This window comes from Ovis aries, chromosome 26 (genome assembly GCF_016772045.2).
Source record: "Ovis aries strain OAR_USU_Benz2616 breed Rambouillet chromosome 26, ARS-UI_Ramb_v3.0, whole genome shotgun sequence".
NCBI classification, from domain to species: domain Eukaryota; kingdom Metazoa; phylum Chordata; class Mammalia; order Artiodactyla; family Bovidae; genus Ovis; species Ovis aries.
In genome coordinates, this window is record NC_056079.1 from 18914686 (window position 1) to 18936779 (window position 22094).

Genomic DNA, 22094 nt, shown 5'->3' on the forward strand with positions numbered 1-22094 from the left:
ATTTCTTATATTTAATTAAGAATGGGTAAACTTTAGCTATTTTCAAAAATCCTATGACCATTTAGCAATATTCAACTTATATCCTGGATAACAAACAAAATATTGAATCATTATTTTTAATTAACAATTCAAGGATTAAGTAATCATTCTTTAATTAACATTTTTTGTGTTGATAATACAATTTTATGGGCTTGTTTCATAGATCAGAAAAGCACTGAATACTTGATACATGATAAGGAACCACTGTAACCCTTTGCACATTTGTTAGAAGTGCCAAAGGTTAAGGTAACAAAACGGTAACAAATCACAAAGGGTCAGTTACGAATTTCAGTAGACCACCGCCACCACCATTTGCAGATATGATCCCAATGTTCATTCCCTCATTTATCAGTGATTTTGTTTTCAACTTACATGCACAGCAAGCAGATCCGCTTTATAAGTCCATGAAGCGCATAAAATGCTCAAGTCTAATGTTGAAGAATCCTGTTTGTAAAGCTTACCAGAAATGACCCCTGCAGTCAGTGTGGCAGCTACTGGTGACTGCCTCTTACTCACTCTGGCAAGAAATCTAAACAGTAAACCATCCCGGGCCATGGCAAACAGAATTCGGGGTAAAGGAAACATGGAACCCAGAAGACTAGAACAGAAAAATCCATAATCCACAAGTGAGTTATTACAAGTATTAGTCTAGATGAGTCTATACGGGTAAAGACTGGACACACTAAAGTACAGAACCTATACCAAAAAGAGGTTCAAAATAGGAAACATTCACAGAAAAGTTATTGATATTTATACATGTCAAAACAGAAAACCACCTAATTTTCCATTTTTTCCCCAGAATCCTTGATGAAAAAAGATCCCCCTTTACTTAATAAAAGTCAACTCTCTCTCACCTGCCACTGCACCAGATGATAAAGTAGCAATTATTGGAGTCTTCGTTTTGGAATTGATTTGAGCTAGACATTTGAAAAGCAACCCATCCTCCGCCATAGCATAGATTACACGAGGCATTGGGAAAATGGATCCAAGAAGACTGAATAAAAAGCAAACACATGCAGTATGGCAAACACATTCATGCAAGATTACATCACAGAGCTGTAATTAAGTCACTGTATAAAACTCAGCATCACAGCTATTTGTTATTCTTTAAATGTAATATGATTGGGTATTTAAAAATATTAACCACGGTGCAATTCATTATACTCTCAGAGATAATCTGCTCAGCACAATTATCAGACTAAAAACAATGCTGCAAAGAATTTGTGCCGGCGCATGATTACTACTGAATTAAAACTAAGTAATTAAGACTTAAAAAAAAAATAATGTCATTAAGACATTTTTAACTTAGAATATTTATAAATTGATATATAATTACAGAAAATATAGTAATTTGATTTTATACTATCTAGTCACTTCATTTATTCAATAATTACACATTTTTACATACATTTTACCATTATTTTTTGATCAAATTTAAAATAATTCTCAGCATAAGATAATCAAGATAGAAAAAGGAAAAAAGATGAACTCACTGTACATTTAGTACACAGAAGTAGCCTGAATTAAACATTAGTAAGAGTGAAGTTTAAGAAAATGATTTTGCTTTAGCTGTTTTGAATTACTTGTGTGCTTACTGACTGCATTATTCTATACATGATTAAGTTGTAAAAAAATTTACAATTTAAGAGAAAATAAGTAAAATATATTTTTTAAACTCCATCTCCTTTATCTTTCTTTCAATAAAGCGTGGTTGAGCTTGGCCACAAATAAATCTTTGCCTGTCTCTCTTCTAAAACTATGGTACAAAGTATCTTTACAGTTCAGATTTTTAAAACTATTCAGAATAAACCTTAATATTATCAGATGGCTGAGGATCCGAGAGGTAATTTGTAATTGCTGCTTAATACTATCTTGAATACAAAAAAACAACAAGGGCTTTGAGGGGGGATAAAAGAGCTAGGCTGATGAATTATACAAAAAGATTTATTTTTAAAATTTCAGACTTTTAGAAAAATTTCACTTCAAAAAATTAGTAATCAAGCAGAGATTAATTTTCTCTTGTAACAGTGCTCTCCAGTACAGCACTCAAGTGAAATATGATCACATTAAGTTAAAATGTGAGCAGCTCAGGAAACTTGAGAAATGAATTATAAAATATTAAAATAAGCGGCTGGGGAAAATCTGAATACTTGAGATTCAACTATTCTTATCACACAGATGTATACAAATCTCCACTATTACCTTGAAAACAGTAATTTTTATTTCTAGATCAAGTTCACTCTGATCAGTGCTAAGACAAAAAGCTTCAGTGTTTCATAATAAAAAGCACCTTAGACTTAACAATGCCACAGCATATAGTTTACACTCACACAGACTTACACTATTTAAAAAAACAGCAAAAAATGTCAAGTCTGCACGTAAGGTCTCAGTTGCCTGTAGCACTGCAAGTAACACCAATGCCAGCAGGGAAACATACCAGTATAAGTACCGTCAAGTTTCACCAATAAGCTTTACAATACACACATATGCAAATATGTATGAGATACATAAATGCGCATAAATGCCATATAGATCCTCAGAAGCTTGGACCATCATTATCTTGAAACAGTGACTTGTAACAGCTCAGGGGGAAAAGATTTTATCACTTAAGATTTCCATACAGCAATTCTGGGTGACCAATTCAGAGAATATAGTTGTATGATATGTTTCTATTAGGATTGTTTGTAAAACATACAAAAGCAATTCTGTGAACACCAACTACTTCTGCAGTAACCCACGCAGCCCTGCCCCAAAGACAATGCAATGTACCTTGTTGACAAAGCGCAGAGGGAGCCCGCTGCAACGACGTATTTGGCTGGCCCCCATCCAACGTACTCGAAGGCCACAGGAAGCGGGCTTTTCTCATCCAGGAGGTAATATGGCATCATCAGTGTTAAAGCTGCTGAGACCCCAAAATAGGCCATAAAGCAAACCAGCAGAGAAGTCACAATTCCAATAGGAATAGCTTTCTGAGGATTCCGGACTTCCTCACCTAAGGAGACATAAATAAAATCTTGCACATTTAATAAAACACAACTAGTTTACTGCAGCGCTGTTTACAATAGCCAAGACAAAGAAGCAACCTAAATGTCCATCAGCAGAGGAATGGATAAAAAGTTGTGATATACATATACAATGGAATATTACTTAGTATTAAAAACAATGACATAATGCCACTTGTAGTAACATGGATGGACCTAGAGATTTTCATACTGAGTGAAGTAAATCAGAGAAGGAGAGATAACATATGACATCCCTTATATACAGAATCCAAAGAGAAATGTTACAAATGAACTCATTTATTCACAAAACCCCAAACAGACTTACAGGCTTAGAGAAAAAACTTATGGTTGCCAGGGGAGAAGAGTCAGGGGAAGGGACAGTTAGGGCGCTTGGGATGGACATGTGCACACTGCTATATTTAAAATGGATAACCAACAGGGACACACTGCATACCACAGAGAACGCTGCTCAGTGTTATGTGGCAGCCTGGGTGGGAGGAGAGTGTGGGGAGAATACGTATGTGGATATGTATGGCTAAGTCCCTTTGCTGTGCACCTGAAATTATCACAATGTTGTTTTTTTTTAATCACAACTTTATTAATCAGCTATACTTCAATCCAAAATAAAGATTAAAAAATAAACATGAATAGGTAAAACATGAATTCTTCTTCTGCTTCATAGTAATTCTACTCAGCTTCTATCTTTTCTGTTTTCTCAGCTTGTTCCATGTATGCTACATGAAGTTCTCTCTCTTCTTCAGGGTCCTACGCTGTCATAAAAAGATCAAAGCCCAGAGGCAAGAAGGGAAAGCAAGATATCCTGCAAGTCAGTTTCCTGCTTCCAGAAAGAATGCTATTCCATCACCACAAAATGTTTAGAGATAGAAAAGCAGTATTAATCCATTTGGAAAATGATTCATCCATGGAGATTAAACATGGCATTCTGCAGGCCCTTAATTATGAAGGCTCCCATATATATGGAGACAAATTTCTTCTACTCAGTGCATTGATTTAAATTTCAGTTTCAAAAACAAATAGTACTTTGGAGATCTTTCGAATAAGAGTTGGCATTTGAAATACCCAAAATATGGTCAATTATAAGGCCCTGCAATACTGTGAACCCGGAGGAAGCACTAGGGAGTGACTGTAACATGATTACTTTTTGTACTGGATAAAGAGAAAAAGAACGATCACAATATATTTTTCCCTATTAGAGAAGAAACAATTTAAGAGCATCATCATCATTTGTTACTCATTGTGATAGCACTTCCAGACCAAAGATTAAAGGTACTGATTACAAACAACATTTATAAAGTGGCTGACAGCTTGCACACTATTTTTCATAATACATTATATTTTGTTGTTGGTGTTTAGTCGCTCAGGTGTGTCTGAATTTTAGGGACCCCATGGACTGTAGCCCACCAGGCTCCTCTGTCCATGAGATTTCCCAGGCAAGAATACTAGAGTGGGTTGCCAGTTCCTTCTCCAAGGGATCTTACTGATCCAGGTATCAAACCCATGTCTCCTGCTTGGCAGGTGGATTCTTTACCACTGAGCCACTTGGGACACCCATACTATATCTTAGATAACCTTCATTATATCTGAGGGGTAGATTCTGCTCTCTTGATTTTTACTAATATGGAAACAAGCTCAGAGAGTTTCACTAAGTTTCTTTTCATACATCAGGGGCCACTTCTGGGTCTGGAACAAGCCCTTATTACCCCAGTTCCACTCTCTTCCCTTGACCTTCTGTTGTCATCCATGGGTACTCATGTCGTTCAAGGAACACTCTTGCCTTCTACACAGAGCCAAGACTCTGCTCTTACCAGTTGTTGCAATGCAGTCAAATCCCACAAAGGCATAAAAGCAGGTTGCAGCCCCAGCCAAAGTTCCTGCAAAGCCATAAGGCATAAAGCCACCAGCCCCATAGACGCTTGTTCCATTTTCAGAAGGTGGGTCCCTGAGGAGAAGAAGCACAATGGAATGTCATTTTCCTAGAAAACTGCTTATTCAAGAGATCTGTCTCAAACTCCATTCTTGGAAGGTTACTGAGCGCATCATCTCTTGGAAGCTAATGTGTACAAAACTAAAAGCAAACCCTGATTTTTTTTCACCCAGTCCTAGAGGATGTGATGGTGTTCCCAACAATGGCTCCTTCACCAGCTGCCAGCTCTCAACTGGAGGCTGATCAATAGTATGAGCAGGAGGCTCACATCCACTCTGGCTTGAACTTACAGCCAGGCAGGATTCTGAGAACAGAGATCCCACCTATGTATGGGCCATGGTCTGAAATAAAGGCAAGAGACTTTCGCTTCTCGTGGACAGTAGAGCAGACTGAACATTTGAAAAGTTTACTATAAGATATGTGACAAAGTGAAATAAAATTCTCTAATCTTGGTAAATAATACTGAAGTTTTATTACATGTTAAAAATTGTATAAAACCATAAGAAACTAAATTTTTGCCTCAGTAGATGGCTACAAACAACATAGGTAAATAAAAACATATACAAGTGCATCACTTCATGTAATAGATACTTCTGTAATCTTATTTACACATAGGAATACTATACTTAAATCTTAGGATGAAAACTTTCATTTGAAAATTAATTTTTGAGATCAACTTTAAAGTGAAATGTATAGACAATTCTGCTTATGCAATCAATAACATCCTCAAAAAAAAAAATCAGGCATGAAAATTACTACAAGGTTGAAAGAATGCAGTGGAATCAAATGGTGTCCCCAAAGGGAAAAACAAAAGGATGCACGATCCAAAATGCTCATTGTTATTCAGAAGTGACAAACCTTTCCGGGGGGCGGGGTGGGGTGGGGAGAAAACATTCTTTCAGTGGTTAAGATCTCTCATTTCTTCCCTTAAACCCAAAGCCAAACCTGAAGTTAAGAATCAGCAGCTTCACAGCTTCAAACAGCTGCTCAGTGGTGAACGTACCTATACACTCGTGCTTTGGGGAAAACAGTCTTGAAATAGAACAGACCTTCACAAAGTTCTCGGAAACAAAGAGTTTGAGAACTGTTGTTCTAGAGGAAAATGTAACATAAGACAAAAGCAGGCAAATTTAAAAAAAAAAAAAAAAACTCGAAATAGGAGGGAAAAAACCCAAGTATTTTACCTGGCACTTGCAGATATATTTTTGAGAAAGTCTTCACTAATCTTCCAGTTTGCCACATTTCCTTTCACAAATCCAGCAACCATAACAAAGAGAAGCACCAGGATATTGACAGCTGTGAAGACTTTATTCACCCAAGCAGACTCTTTCACTCCGAAAGATAAAAGACCTATGGAAAAATCAAGGGTGCTTTAATTTTTACCTCACCTTTAGGAAAAGGCTACAGCAGTTTGAGACAGTTACAGGCTTTAGGATATTATTTAAGCAGGATTCATACATTTAACTGACATTGTCCCTTTCTATGGAGAGTTTTTACTCAGTCACTTCTAAGTATATGCAGAACTAAAGATTTCAGAATGCAGACTGTGCTCATAGCCAGGAGATTTCACACTCTCCAATAACTGAATAAATTTAGGAAGTGGCTATTAATACCAATGGGTGGGTAGAGGAGCATGCTAAGTCACCTCATTCGTATTCGACTCTTTGTGACCCCACGGACTGTAGCCCGCCAGCCTTCTTTGTCCATGGGATTCTCCAGGCAAGATTACTGGAGTGGGTTGCCATGCGGTTCTCCAGGGGATCTTCCCAACCCAGGGACTGAACCCACCTCTCTTATGTCTCCTGTATTGACAGGTGGGTTCTTTACCACTAGCGCCACCAGGGAAGCCCTAGCGTTTCAGACAGGGGATGCACTAGTGACTTCAGGAATCGTTCACAGGTGGGCAGGGCCAGGTGGAGGTAAAGTAACTTACTTTTAATGAAATGCTATTCTTAAAAAGCAATTTCAAGGTTAATGGCTGCAAAATTTTGAAAGAAAATTTTCTTTCTCTTTTCTTTCTTTCAATCATATTTTCTGCCTCATACTTACTGAATACATTAAACAAAGTAATTCTTCAATTGTCATTTCAAAGATTTTATTAAATCAATTCTCACTTTAATAGCTTTATTTTTATATTTTGATTGTAAAGGCAATCAATTTCTGACTCAAGTAACTCGAAAACACAGGAAAAAAGAAAGACAATAAAGATCAAGTGTAATCTCTTCAGAATTTTGCACACACACACACGCACACATTTCCATGTCAACAAATATATAATTTTAACAGCCACATACTCTTCTACTCTATGGATACACTATACTTTACTCCTATCTTTACAAACAGGTCATTGTTAGTTTCTTACCACTATAAATAGTACTGACCTAATCATCCTTTTATAAATATCTTTTAACACCTTCTAATTATTTCTTTACAATAATTTTCTACAAGGTAGCACCATATCAATGGTATACACTTTATGTAAGACTTTTGGTTCATACTGTCAGAACAGTTTCCAGAAAGTTTGGCCAGTTGAAATTGTCCATTTTTTACCATTAGGTTATTCTTATTCATACTGATTTATAAAGCTTATTTATACAATAATGCTATAAGCTCTCTGACTGTACATGTATACAGAATGTTTTCCCAATTTATCATATACTTTTTTTTGGGGAAAAAAGACCATTATAATATTGCCCTTTATTATCTAGATTCAAGCACACTAGGGGCAAACACATGGGCAGTTCCTGCCTTGAAGAGGAAATCAACAGGCAGGGCTGGCTCCATAATTACAAAGCCGAGCAATGTGGAGTAGATTATAACCTGCTGGACTCCACTTACCACAGTAATCAACTGAATTGTGCACTTAAATAACTTTTAAGTTCCCTTCTAGTTCTAAATTTCTACAATTTTGTATCTCCCAAATTACAAATATTAAAATAATGTGGTTAATTTGAAATATGGGCTAGCCTATTTCTCCAATAAAAGAATGACAAAGGTTTTGCTGAGTTTTATTTTACTCTGTTAAGGAGAAGATGCAGTTTTCATGGCAGACACTGCTTGTGGTCTACCCAATTATCACGTACTAATTTTAATTTTAACCTTGGTGTTGATAACACATGTAAGAAAGTTTTATAATATAAATTTTTCCTCTTCAGTTTCTACCTCTAGGAAGATTAATGTTAACCCCAAAACATCCACCTTTGCTTCCTTCCAGTCCTTCCATGATTATATCTATCTTATTAATATTTTTAATCCATCCTGTATAAGGTATGAATTATGGATCAAAGAAAGTTTACTTTTTACTGTTGGGGCAATAAGTGTGATGAAAGGCTTATAATCACATATTTACTTGTATGTATATCACCCATGTCAAATAAGCAAAATTATACAAGTAGAGATGAGAATGCTGAATTTCATCCCCAGAATTATACAAGAATACAACTGTATTAGCAACATAAAGGAAAACTGTATGGTCAGTATAATTATTGACTCTCTCAGTATACTGACTGACTCTGCAATTGTCTGTCAGATTAGGAAACACTATACAACTATACACCTTGGAAATACACACAATGCTGCTATAGACTTCGGAAAATAACAAAGCCACCTCCAGGTTTTGTTTCCCAATACCCTAAGCGTGCTCTCATTCTCAAAGCCCCAGCTCCGGCCAGTAGACTAGTCACCTCTTGAAATCCTGCCTATGCTTCCCTGCTATCATTAATAAAAACAACAGCCTTAGTTGGTAAGACAACTGACATTGCAATATGAATAAAGATTACAGCAGGAGGTTTTGGTCTTCAAAGTTTCTAAGAACAAAGTCAGCCTGCAATCTTGGCCTATCCTGAAAGAAAGGCTTGATGCTTGATGAACTCAGGACGCAAGATGCAAGCCAAGGCCCGAGTCCTGCACGGAGCTTAATGACGGGAACCGCGTCACAGCAACATGCTTCTCATCATTAGAGATTAAAGCTGAATATTTAAGGTCACCGAAACCATCCCTAAATAAAGCGTGATGTAAGTAATTTAATGTTACTAGGCTGCTGAGAAACCAAAACAAACAAAGCCTATCACCTGTGGAAAAACCACTGATGCAATTTTTTCTCACATTAGGAAGAAAATATCAGATAATTAGGACCTATAAATTTTGTTCATGTCACTAACCCTGTCCCTACATAAAACATCAAATTAACGGCTAACATTTTAAGGGGCAAAGCTATTTTCAATTATATAATTTTTAAAACATGTTTTGATATGAACCATTTTTTTAAAAAATCTTCATCGAATTTGTTACAATGTTGCTTCTGTTTTATGCTTTATGTTTTTGGCCATGAGGCATGTCGGATCTTACCTTCCCCAACCAGGGATCAGACCCTCAACCCCTGCACTGGAAGGCTAAGTCTTAACCACTGGACTGCCAGAGAAGCTCCTTAATTATATAAAAGTATACATGGAAAAATTATAGAAAGAGAAGGAGAAAGTAGCTCGAGATAAGGTTGGACAGGAATGCAAGAGTATATCAAGCAGAAAGTAGAAACAAACATGAACTTTATTCTTAGTGCAATGCTTGATGGGTTTAGCAGGAGTACAAGGTAGAATGACAATCAAAATAGAAAATGTTCAAATAATTAAAACAAGTATCAGGCAGGGGTGAGTTATGTCTACAAAATGAAACTGCCTGCCATCTATGCTTACTATGCATATGTGCTTACTATGCATCAAGCAAGAAGCCTGCACAAGATAAACACTGACATCCTCATTTTATGGATGAACAAACTAAGTCATGGAAGGATTAAGTCATCCAGTGTTCCACAGATAGGAAGTGGCAGAGCAGAACTGAAAACCTGGTCACTCTTCATTCTAAATCCTCTGCCTTTCTAAACCACTATGCTATACAACTGATGAAAATGGGAAAATTCTAGCATCAAGTGTGTTTGTTTACATAATGTCTGCCTCAAAAAAATGACAGGTGGTTTCAATACGCTCCCTTTTCAACCAGATGTCTACATTCTATAGGCATAAACACAAAGACTGAATTTCTTCTAGAAACAGTATGCTTGCAAACATCTTTAGTTGTAACTGACAAGATGAAATAATGCCCCAATTTTACATTCTTCCTTATTTTGAAACTTTGTGGCCATTTCCGCAAATCTCCAATTCATATTATAAAATTGATGTACCTTATCTGATTATTTAGTGCCTTCCAGGTATCATTTATTTCAGAAGTACCAATACTATTTCTACAGTTCCGTATAATTTAGATTTCTTTGTGTGTGTGTATATATATATAGTTTTATTTATTTACTGGCTGTGCTGGGCCTTTGTCACTGCACAGGCTTCTCACTAGTTGTGGTGAGTGTGGGCTACTTTCTAGTTGCAGTGTGTCAGCTTCTTATTGCGGTGGCTTCCCTTGTTGCTCGAGAGCACAAGGGCTCGGGAGCTCTGGCTCCCAGGCTCTAGAGCACAAGCTTAGAAGTTGTGGCAAATGGGCTTAGTTCTTCTATGGCATATGGGATCTTCCCAGACCAGGGATCAAACCCATGTCTCCTTCATTGGTAGGTGGATTCTTTACCACTGACCCACGAGGGAGGCCCTAGATTTATTTTTGAAACATGCCTATCACATAAGACAAAATGTGATTCTAGGTAGTGACGAGGCCCACAGATCTCCAACAGTGACTTCTGTGTGTAAATATCTTGCCTAGCCCTGGCACTTTGGTCCAAAATTCAGTGGTAACCTATTTTCCTGGGACAACAAATCTGGCTCACCTTAGGGAGAAGTTTAACTGGTTTCTTACCTGCAAGAAGTAATATAAGGCACACAGCAAAAAAGTCTGGATACTCTGCAAGGCCAGTATAATTCATTTTGAAGTATGTCCGGAAAAAATGACCGATCTGCTTGCTAAGAAGTTCATCAAAAGTGCCACTCCACGCCCTTGCAACGCTTGATGTTCCTTTCAAACCACAGAATATACAAGGTCAGTGGGAGAAAATTACTACCATCTTGTACTCCTCTATTCTAGGATAAACATGAGTTAGTTCAGACAGAATTGAACATTCTCAACACATATAACATTATCTCACAATAGCAAGCAAAGGCTCAAGTCCGTAACTGTGGAATCAGGTAACTTTACTTGCATTAAGGAACTGTTGTCTTTTAAGAAACAGATTTTTAAGCTCACAAGAGACATATTCAGGGAAAAAAGCAGAATCACCGAATTTTGCAATTAGGAGTCACTGAGAGATCAGAAAAATGAGACACAGGGAGTAAGTGATATACTCAGATCACCTGGGCGCTAGTTAAAGCAGACGCTACGTAGAAACCTAAGGCCACTGCCTCAGGAATGCTATTTCTACCATCCTAACCAATTAGGTTCAGTTTCTGGAAACATACCTATCACATAAGATAAAATGAGATTCCAGCCAGTGATGAAGGCCCACAGTTCTCCAACAGTAACGTAAGTGTACAAGTAGGCAGACCCAGTCTTGGGAACTCGGGCCCCGAATTCCGCATAGCAAAGACCTGCCATCACGGAAGCCAGCGCAGCAATGAGAAAGGAGACCACGATGCTGGGGCCAGAATCCGCTTTGGCCACCTCCCCGGCCAGCACGTAGACCCCAGCACCCAGCGTGCTCCCCACCCCCAGGGCGATGAGGTCCATGGTGGATAGGCAGCGACACAGTTTGGTATCTTCTAAACTGTCCAGAGTGACGATTTTCCTCCGGACCAGACATCGGGCAAAAGACAGCGCTGCTCTGCAGGGAATCATTCTGAAGATGGCAACCTGAGGAAGAGAAGGGACAGTGTTAAAAGCTGGTCTGGAGTCCTCTCTCCAGGTTCCCTGCCCAGCTTCCCGGCAGCTGTGGCACCTGCTTGCTCTTAACTTGATGCTGGAGGTGTGGCCTGGGGGCAGTCAGGAGGGTTAAATACACTGTGTTAAGTCACTTCATCCGTGTCCGACTCTTGAGACCCCACGAACTGTAGCCCGCCAGGCTCCTCTGTCCATGGGATTCTCCAGGCAAGAATACTGGAGAGGGCTGCCATTTCCTTCTCCAGGGCATCCTCCCAACCCAGGGATCGAACCCACATCTCTGAAGGGATAGAACCCGAGTCTCCTGCCCTGGTAGGCTGGTGGTTCTTTACCACTCGTGCCACCTGGGAAGCAATAAGCCCAAGCTGTGATTTTCTGAGTGCTCTTTCATGTGGCCTTTTAGGACTGCCACAAGTCGCTTATTTGGGGAGCAAAGGAATTGGAACCTTGGGTGATTAAAAGGATTTGCCATTTTTGTTTGCTATTGCAATTTTTAATAGATAATTATATTTGAAAATTTAGTTAGAGCATGTTGGGATAGAAACTTTTACACAGGTTTTTGTTTGTTTTTGTGTCTTTTGTTTGTTTTGCCTTTTGGCTGCTTGGCATGTGGGATGCTATTTCCTCAACTAGGATTTGAACCCACATTCCCTGCATTAGAAGCATGGATTCCTAACCACTGGAGGGCCAGGGAAGTCCCTGTTGCTACAATTTTTAAAGCTATGTCAATAGAAATAAATTCCAAGAGATACCTCATTTATCCTTGCAGCAAGCAAAGGAGTAAATCACCTCATCTTTTTGTTTCTCTGTCTTTTCTTCAATCATTTCTTGAACTCACATATTTTAGGCCTTATTACACTCCAGGGATTGCACTAAGATTATGTCTAGAATTATGTGGAACACAGGAATGGCCTCTAGCTTTACAGGACTTATAGTCTAGTTAAGGCCTAAAAGCAGGGGAAAATATCATCATTATGTGGTCTACAGCTTTATCAATTACTTGTGAGCTCTGCTTTCATTTCATTCTATTTCATTTAAATGTAGAGCTACTTGAACCTTTTAGAATTAAAAAATTTCCCCCAAAACATCTTGTGTGCTATGCTGTGCTTAGTCGCTCAGTCATGTCTGACTCTTTGCAACCCACAGACTGTAGCCCACCAGACTCCTCTGGCCATGGGATTCTCCAGGCAAGAATTCTGTAGCGGGTTGCCATGCCCTCCTCCAGGGGATCTTCCCAACCCAGGATTGAACCCAGGTCTCCTGCATTGTGGGCAGATTCTTTATCAACTGAGCCACCAGGGAAGCCCCAAACATGCTTAGAGATTTTAAAATAAAACTGCTATTCAATTATGCCTAAAGTATGGATTTGTAATCGACACGTTTATTTATATTTACTTGCAATCTCTAAGTAAATAAATAAAGCCAAAGTCCATGCCAAGTATGCTATGTTTTTTTTTAAATGGAATGAATGAGGTAGATAGAAAGTCTTACTCCCCACACCTTACAGCTCCCAATAATCTAACACTGAAAAACAAAACATGGATTGAGTAAGGCAAAAAATACATATATTACAGTAAAAAGTCTGAAGTACAATATACCAAAATGTTAACAGTAATGATCTTTGGGTGGAAGGCTAATTTTTACTTCTATGTATTTCATACAATATGTATTATATTGCTAATATGTGTTTCTAAATTTATCTCCAATGAATATGTACAGCTTATGTGCAAATAAATATAAAAATTAAAAGGCCATATATGGCCTTGTCTATGAAGACATATAACTCAGCAGACTAGGAAATAACTTAAGAATAGGAAATATAATAGTATATGCAGCTTCTCGGTCAATAAAATTAAATATATTTAACTTTTAGAAGTTCAGAGTCATGTTTACCAATTCTACTGCACAGTGGTCTACAGAGATTGAATGTTATCCCTTCAATCTCATTATAATCACTGTCAATAACCTACACTCATGAGATCACAGCATGACAACTTCTCTGAGGAACCTGGAGTTTTCTATCCTAAGAAATAAACCTTGGAACACTCCTCAGCTTAATGTCCATAAAAGAAAACTATTATTAAAATGTATTTCATTTAAAAATACTAAAAATAATAAAATACCTCTGTTCATGCTTACTAAATCACTTCAGTCGTGTCCAACTCACTGTGACCCTATGGACCGTAGCCCGCCAGGCTCCTCTGGCCATGGGATTTTGCAGGCAAGATACTGGAGTGGGGTGCCATGCCCTCCTCCAGGGGGTCTTCCTGATCCAAGGATCACACCCACGTCTCCCATGTCTCCTGCACTGGCAGGTGGGTTCTTTACCATTTAGGCCACCTGGGAAGCCCCATGTTTTCTATACTGAATCTCAATGACTTGTGCTTGTAAGAGAACAAATTTCTGGGATGTGAATAATCCAGTTTCACGCTAACTCTAGTATAAAAAGCTAACTCATTCAACATTATTCATTCATGAATATAAATACAATGTTTGAAAGTTTGATGTTGAAAGTGGCTGATTCAAAGGATATAGAAAAAAAAAAAACAAAGAGAAAAACAAAAATGAGTAAAAAGTTCCTTGATGTAAAATAAAGTTTTATACATCAGCATCTTCCAAAACACCTGAAGGAGTGCCAAGCATGACATCTCACAAAGAGCTGCTGAAAAATTCACAAATACAGATGATATCTTCAATTTGCCAATATTTCCGCTCCAAAGTCAAAATCTATCAAACTTCCATAAGTCAAATGTGTATCAATTTCTACCCGTAGGTAGTCCTTAAATAACTATTTCTATTATAACACATCTAGAAGATAAGGGAGAGAAGTGTCTTGCTTAAAGAAAAATCAAGTAAAAAGCTGAAGTTATACAAAGGCCAACTGAGGCAGGAGGAGGAGAACTGAAGATATTTACTAAATGCTGACCTTCGGTACCATTTAAGTGTTTTTACACAAGAGTCGTGCAAAGATCAAGAAGTAGGAACAACTGCCAACTAAAAAGTACTCAGAAATGGAGACCCACCGGTGAATTTTAGTAATGATTTAAAAATCATATGAAAATTGGACAATTCATACACAACTCTAGGAAACAGCTGATAGACAGAATGAGGCATACCTATTAGTCATTAACTAAACAAGATACAGGTCTTCCCAAGTAGCTCAAACAATATCCTTACTGCAATGTGGGAGACCTGGGTTCAACCCCTGGGTTGGGAAGATCCCCTGGAGAAGGCAATGACAACCCACTCAAGTATTCTTGCCTGGAGAATCCCATGGACAGAGGAGCCTGGTGGGCTACAGTCCACGGGGTCACAAAGAGCTGGACATCACTGAGTGACTAACACACACACACAAATAAAACACTCTCTTGATAAAGTGATTAGTATCCAATATTATGAATAAAAGACAAATTTTAAAACTATTGCAAAGGAATTTGGAAGGAAGCAAAAAAAACTAAAAAGAGAAGGATAGGATTGTAGGTGAGCTGTTATTTATTTTTAATCCCTTCTTTGGTAGTATGGTCACCATGTTGGTTTGAAACTTCTAACTCTAGTAAACACAGAATAACATAAACATAAAAAAGAATAAGCAAGTCAACCAATAAACAAACTTTCTTTGAAACGCTAAAAACAGGGAAAACTTTTTTTCAGTAAATTGCCCAAACTGAATAAGTGAATGATCCTCGTCTTATCAATATAAAACTGAATTTAATTCACTCCAGATTACATGGGAAGCAGAACTGTTTACAGAGACATAAAGCTTTAATCAGTGAAGACCTGACTGCTACTGCCTCTCTCCAATTTCACGTTCAGTTTTCCTATGCTGCCCTGAGGGAATAAAACCAAGCTGCCACATGTCAAGCATTCATTTGCTTTTCAGTAACAGAAATGCAGACGTCAGAAACTCTTCTCTGAGTTGACAGATTATGCAATGTTCTTTGCAAACAGTCTTAACTACGCACAACTGATAAAATACTGATTGCAAAAGCTAACTCAAAACCAACTTTGTGGAACTATAACAAGATGGAAAAAAACCAATGTAAGACTGTACTGGATCAATTTAATGAATCATTATTAGATAAACATTTATTAAATTCTAGCAGGTGTATAATATATTGCTTAGTCAATAAAGAAAAAAAGAATCCCATTATTTTGTAAAATCTGTTTTTGTGGAAACATGCTGATATAGAAAGTACAGTGGCAACAGAGGAATGAGAAAAAATAAGATACTTGTGTCTAACATAATATAATTTGATACTTACTTTTGAAAATTTAATACCTTTTCCTTAAAATATTTTAAAAGATACATTCCTGTTGTAAAATGGTTATGATAACCTTACTCTCATTTCTAGAAGGTTTTTTCACTGATGAAAAAAATCCACTCACACTTGTTCTCTGACACCTGTCTGCATTTACTGTCCCTGCCGGGGCTCCGGTATGTTGTCTCATCAGCAAACAGATATGCAGGGAAAACATGCAGGAATTTTGAAGGTGATCCTATTTGGTCTGGAGGGCACACAATTTTTCCAAGAGCAGAAAATGATCCAAACCAACATATCCACTGTCAGCTATTGCTATTAATACCAGGATTGGTACTGAGTAGGAAACCTACATAAAATACAGTAGAGGACAATGATCCTAGACTTTGGGAAGAGGCCCATATGACACTCATAACCATGACCTGAACCTTGGAATACAGAAGTCCTAATCAACATTTCTATAAGGTCACAAACTATTCTGGTGACACTAGAAACAGACATGTATTTTTCTTCAATAATTGCTTATTTTACTAATTTCTAAGACAGTGGCCTCTCTGTTGTTGTTCAGTTGCCAAGTCACATTCAACTCTTTGTGGCCCCGTGGACTGCAGCATGCCAAGCTTCCCTGTCTTGTACTATCTCCTGGAGTTTGCTCAAACTCATGTCCACTAAGTCAGTAATACCATCCATCTAGCTCATCCTCTGCTGCCCCCTTCTCCTCCTGCCCTCAATCTTTTCCAGCATCAGGGTCTTTTCTGAAGAGTCAGTTCTTTGCATCAGGTGGCCAAAGTATTAGAGCTTCAGCAACAGTCCTTCCAAATTCAGAGTTGATTTCCTTTTGGATTGACTGGTTTGATCCCACTGCAGTCCAAGGGACTCTCAAGAGTCTTCTCCAACACCACAGTTCAAAAGCATCAATTCTTTGGCACTCAGCTTTCTTTATGGTCCAACCCTCACATCCATACATGATGTGAGGCCTCAGTAGTGAGTGGCCTCTCTACTGAGGAATAAGATATGCACATACTAGCTGAGATCTGAAAACTTAACTAGCCAGAGGAAAGGCTTAGAGGGCTCTGCGACAGCTTAGGCAGCAGTAATGTCTCTGGATTTAATGAGCATGAGGATACAAGTGAGACCTTCCTGAGTCCCTACCTCCATCCCCTACCCTAAGCATGACAGTTTCTAGACATCTAACCCCCTGGTGGAGCCCCTATGAATTCTTGCCATAAAGCTAAATCCCTTCCTCAGCAACTTGGAATTATTTATGTACTTCTCAAACTTCTTCCATCCAGGTTGGAAACTTGACCATGCAGAATTTTAGGTCAAGTAAATTCCCTACCCTGATAATATCACAATGCCATAGAGCAGACCTCATTTCAATTAACCACAGAGATCCTTCAAAAATGTGCTAATTACAGTCAAGAGTTGATCCTGGATTTCCACTTTGGTCCAAAAGTTTGATGCAGCACTGAGCTGCACAGAAGCAAATCTTTGCTCTCCTCCTCTAAATAAAGGCTAAAGATTCAAACTTAATCCTTGGTATCAGTATTACAGGCCCTGACAATAAATCTTACAGGAGAAAGTAGTTGTGGCAACCTGGCAGAGCAGGCATTCCAGCAAATCCTCAACAAATTAGCTCATCCGAATTAGAACCAAATTTCCCTTCCTCACTTGAGCTGCTAGTTTCCTGGTGAGATATCAGTACTTTCTATTTTTGGCCTGATAGTAAAAAAGGAATTAAACCATGTAAGCCTGGGAACTTAGCCCCATTGTGTATGCGTGTATTGTCTCTGAACTAAAGCTTTTAGGTTTGCAATCCCCAAACTCAACATCAAGTACATTTCTATAACTTTAAAGTGCAAAAAATATTTTCAAATTTTACTGTAAGTTAAATAAATTAGTTAAAGAGAGGAAAAAAAGATACGAACATAATACCATGGAATTACTGCTTTTTCTCTCATTCCTCTTACTTTTAAGGGATTAATTTCTCATAAAGATACACCAAAAGTACAATGCAGGATAAAAGATAATCAGACTTCCCTGGGCATCCAGTGCTTAAGAATCCACCTTCCAATGCAGGAGAATTGAGTTTGATTTCTGGTTGGAGAATTAAGATCCCACATCCCACAGAGTAACTAAGCCTGAGTGCCACAACTAGACAGAAGCTGCAACAAAAGATGTCCCATGCCACAACTAAGATCTGATTCAGTCAAATAAATAAATATTAAAGAATAAATGATCAGAAATGATAACTGTTCACTCTGATAGGTTAAAAAAAAAACAACTTTTGCATTCAAATCTAAAACCTTTATTTTTCTGGAAAATGAAAACAAGCTTTCACTTAAATTAGGTGCAGAACTTAGCTTTTCTCCAAATAAAATTTTCTAAACAGTATCTTCCTCCAAAGTTTTCTCCAAATAGGTTGTTGCTGTCCTGTTGCTCAGTTGTGTCAGATTCTTTGTGACCCCAAAGACTACAGCACACCAGGCTCCCTGTCCTTCACCATCTCCCAGAGCTTGCTCAAAGTCATGTCCGTTGAACTGGTGATGCCATCCAACCATCTTGTCCTCTGTCATTCCCTTCTCCTCCTGCCTTCAATCTTTCCCAGTATCAGGGTCTTTTCTAAAGAGTTGGCTCTTCACACTGGTGGCCTAAATATTGGAGTTTTGGCTTTAGCATCAGTCCTTCCAATGAATATTCAGAACTGATTTCCTTTAGCATGGACTGGTTTGATCTCCTTGCAGTCCAAGGGACTCTCAAGAGTCTTTTTCATCACTACAGTTCAAAAGCATCAATTTTTCATTGCTCAGCCTTCTTTATGGTCCAACTCTCACATCCATACGTGACTACTGGAAAAACCATAGCTTTGACTACATGTACCTTTCTCAGCAAAGTAACATCTCTGCTTTTTAATATACTGTCAGGTTGGTCATAGCTTTTCTTCCAAGGAGCAAGCGTCTTTTAATTTCATGGCTGCAGTCACTGTCCACAGTGATTTTGGAATCCAAGAAAATAAAATCTGTCACTGTTTCCATTGTTTCCCCATTTATTTGCCATGAAGTGATGGGAATGGATGCCAGGATCTTAGGTTTCTGAATGCTGACCTTTAAGCCAGATTTTTCTCTCTCCTCTTTCACTCACATCAAAAGCCTCTTTAGTTCCTCTTCACTTTCTGCCATAAAGGTGGTGTCATCTGTTATCTGAGGTTATTGATATTTTTCCAGAAATCTTGATTTCAGTTTGTGATTCATCCAGCCTGGCTTTTCGCATGATGTATTTTGCATAGAAGTTAAATAAGCAGGGTGACAATACACAGCCTTGACATACTCCTTTCCCAATTTTGAACCAGTCGATTGTTCCACATCTGGTTCTAACTGTTGCTTCTTGACCTGCATACGGATTTCTAAGAAGGCAGGGTAAGGTGGTCTGGTATTCCCAACTCTTCAAGAAGTTTTCAGTTTGTTGTGATCCACACAGTTAAATGCTTCAGCGTCATCAATGAAGCAGAAGTAGATGTTTCTCTGGAATTAAAATTACCTTGCTTTTTCTATGATCCAAAGGAGTCTGGTTTGGCAATTTGACCTCTGGTTCCTCTGCCTTCTTTAAATCCAGCTTGTACATCTGGAAGTTCTCAGTTCACATACTGTTGAAGTCTAGCTTGAAGGATTTTGAGCATTACCTTGCTAGCATGTGAAATGAGTACAACTGTGCAGTAGTTGGAGCATTCTTTGGCATTGCCTTTCTTTTGGATTGGAATGAAAACTGACCTTTTTCAGTCCTGTGGCCACTGCTGAGTTTTTTGCAGCAGTTTAACAGCATCATCTTTTGGATGTGAAATAGCTCAACTGGAATTCCATCATCTCCACTAGCTTTGTTAGAGATAGGTGCACACAAATAAAAGACATAAGTGAGACCACTACAAAGTCACAACCACTACAGCAGTAACATTTATGTTTTCTCCCCTTTTACATCAAATCCGTAATACTCAGAAGTTAAACTGCTTCAAAATTTCTGACACGGAATCCAGATACAGACAAGCATCTTGCGAAGGACATCCAAGATGCAAACAGCTGATGGGGAATTCTAGTTTGTAAAGGCAGCTGGTGTTTTAAAAGATGTCAATCCATTTAGCTTTATTAAACCACGAAACTACATGAATGTGGCTTACCTTGCTATCTCATTGAAATAGGCACAGCACAAGTTAAAGAACTGTGACCAAATTTGTCTTTCGGGTTGGAGAAGAGGGGAAATTTTTTGAAAAAGGAAAAGAGGAAACAGAACCTTCAGCAGCTCAATAAACAGAGTATTACCCAGTCAGCACCCTGCTCCCAGTCAAGGATCTTGGTGGCTCACTGCAGCCCCAGGCACGTTAGGTCCCATTAAGGCTGAGCAATCTTGGGCTAATAAATCACTACAAATGCCAGAGGGTACCACCTGTTCCCACTCCCCAAGCAGCCACTGAAGGAGTGTCCTTGGCTAAGACCAGTCACCCTATACATACCATTGCAAATATGGAGAGATACCCTTTCCAAAGTTACTTCACACCCATCACTACTCTAGGAAGTACTATGCTAATAAAAATAGCTAATGTTTGTTGAAGAAAGTAGAGAAAACCACCACTACTAGGCCATTCAGGTATGATCTGAATCAAATCCTATATGAATATAAAGTCGAGGTGATAAATAGATTGAAGGGATTAGATCTGGTAAACAGAGTGCCTGAAGAATTATCGGACAGACATGCCTATCAGTGCAGAGGAGGTGGTGACCAAAACCATCCCAAAGAAAAAGAAATGCAAGAAGGCAAAGTGGTTGTCTGAGGAGGCGTTAAAAATATCTGAGGGAAGAAGAGAAGTGAAAAGCAAGGGTAGAGGAAAAAAGCTATTCCCAACTGAATGCAGAGATTTCCAGAGAATAACATGGAGAGAGAAAAGGCCCTTCGAAAATGAACAATGTAAAGAAATAGAGGAAAACAACAGAACTGGAAAGACTTGAGATCTCTTCAGTAAAACTGGAGGCATCGAGGGAACATATCATGCAAGGACTGGCATGATAAATGATAGAAACAGCAAGGATCTGTCAGAAGCAGAAGAAATTAGGAAGAGGTGACAATATACAGAAGAACTATACAAAAAACATCTTAATGACCCAGAGAATCTCGATGGTGTGGTCACTCACTTAAGAGCCACACACTGTGGGGTGTGAAGTCAAGTGGGCCTTAGGAGGCATTACTATGAGCAAAACTAGTGGAGTTGTCAGAATTCCAGCTAAACTATTTAAAATCCTAAAATGATGTTGTTAAACTGTTGCACTCAATATGTCAGCAAATTTGGAAAACTCAGCAGTGGCCACAGGATTAGAAAAGGTCAGTTTTCATTCCAATCCTAAGGAAGGGCAATGCCAAAGAATGTTCAAACTACCGCAATTGTGTTCATTTCACATGCTAGTAAGGTTATGCTCCAAAACCTTAAAGCTAAGCTTCAGCAGTTCGTGAACTGAAAACTTTCAGGTGAGCTTCAGCAGTTCGTGAACTGAAAACTTTCAGATGTACAAGCTGGGTTTCAAAGAGACAAAAGAATCAGAGATCAAATTACCAACATCTGCTGGATTGTGGAGAAAGCAAGGAAGTTCCAGAAAAACATCTGCTTCACTGACTACATGAAACCTTTGACTGTGCGGATCACAACAAACTACGGAAAATTCTTCAAGAGATGGGAATACCAGAGCACCTGACCTGTCTCCTGAGAAATCTGTATGCGGGTCAAGAAGCAACAGAACCAGACATAGAACAACAGACTGGTTCAAAATTGGGAAAGAGTACAACAAGGTTGTACATTGCCACCCTGTATGCAGAACATATCATGTGAAACGCCAGGCCGGATGAACCACAAGCTAGAATCAAGATTGCTGTAAAAAATATCAACAACCACAGATATGCTGATGATACCACTCTAATGGCAGAAAGCAAAGGGGAACTGAAAAGCCTCTTCATAAGGGTGAAGGAGAGAGTGAAAAAGCTGGCTTTAAATGCGACATTCAAAAA

General features: G+C 38.5%; 1 protein-coding gene across 9 annotated transcripts in view; it reads right to left on the reverse strand.

The window, feature by feature from the left end:
- Positions 1 to 22094, reverse strand: part of SLC7A2 (solute carrier family 7 member 2) — a 69310-nt gene that overhangs the window by 16710 nt on the left and 30506 nt on the right. For 5 of the 9 annotated variants that reach the window (XM_015104573.3, XM_060407047.1, XM_060407049.1 and 2 more), the window contains 6 exons: positions 11376 to 11766; positions 10780 to 10935; positions 6171 to 6336; positions 4868 to 5001; positions 2809 to 3031; positions 894 to 1033 (listed from right to left, as the gene is read on the reverse strand). In XM_015104573.3, the coding sequence (XP_014960059.1) occupies positions 894 to 1033; positions 2809 to 3031; positions 4868 to 5001; positions 6171 to 6336; positions 10780 to 10935; positions 11376 to 11751 (1195 nt within the window). In that variant the 5' untranslated portion in view covers positions 11752 to 11766. Of the gene's footprint in view, positions 1 to 500; positions 638 to 893; positions 1034 to 2808; positions 3032 to 4867; positions 5002 to 6170; positions 6337 to 10779; positions 10936 to 11375; positions 11767 to 22094 lie in introns of all 9 variants that reach the window. The other 4 variants (XM_012105816.4, XM_060407048.1, XM_060407050.1 and 1 more) reach the window with 1 other exon arrangement.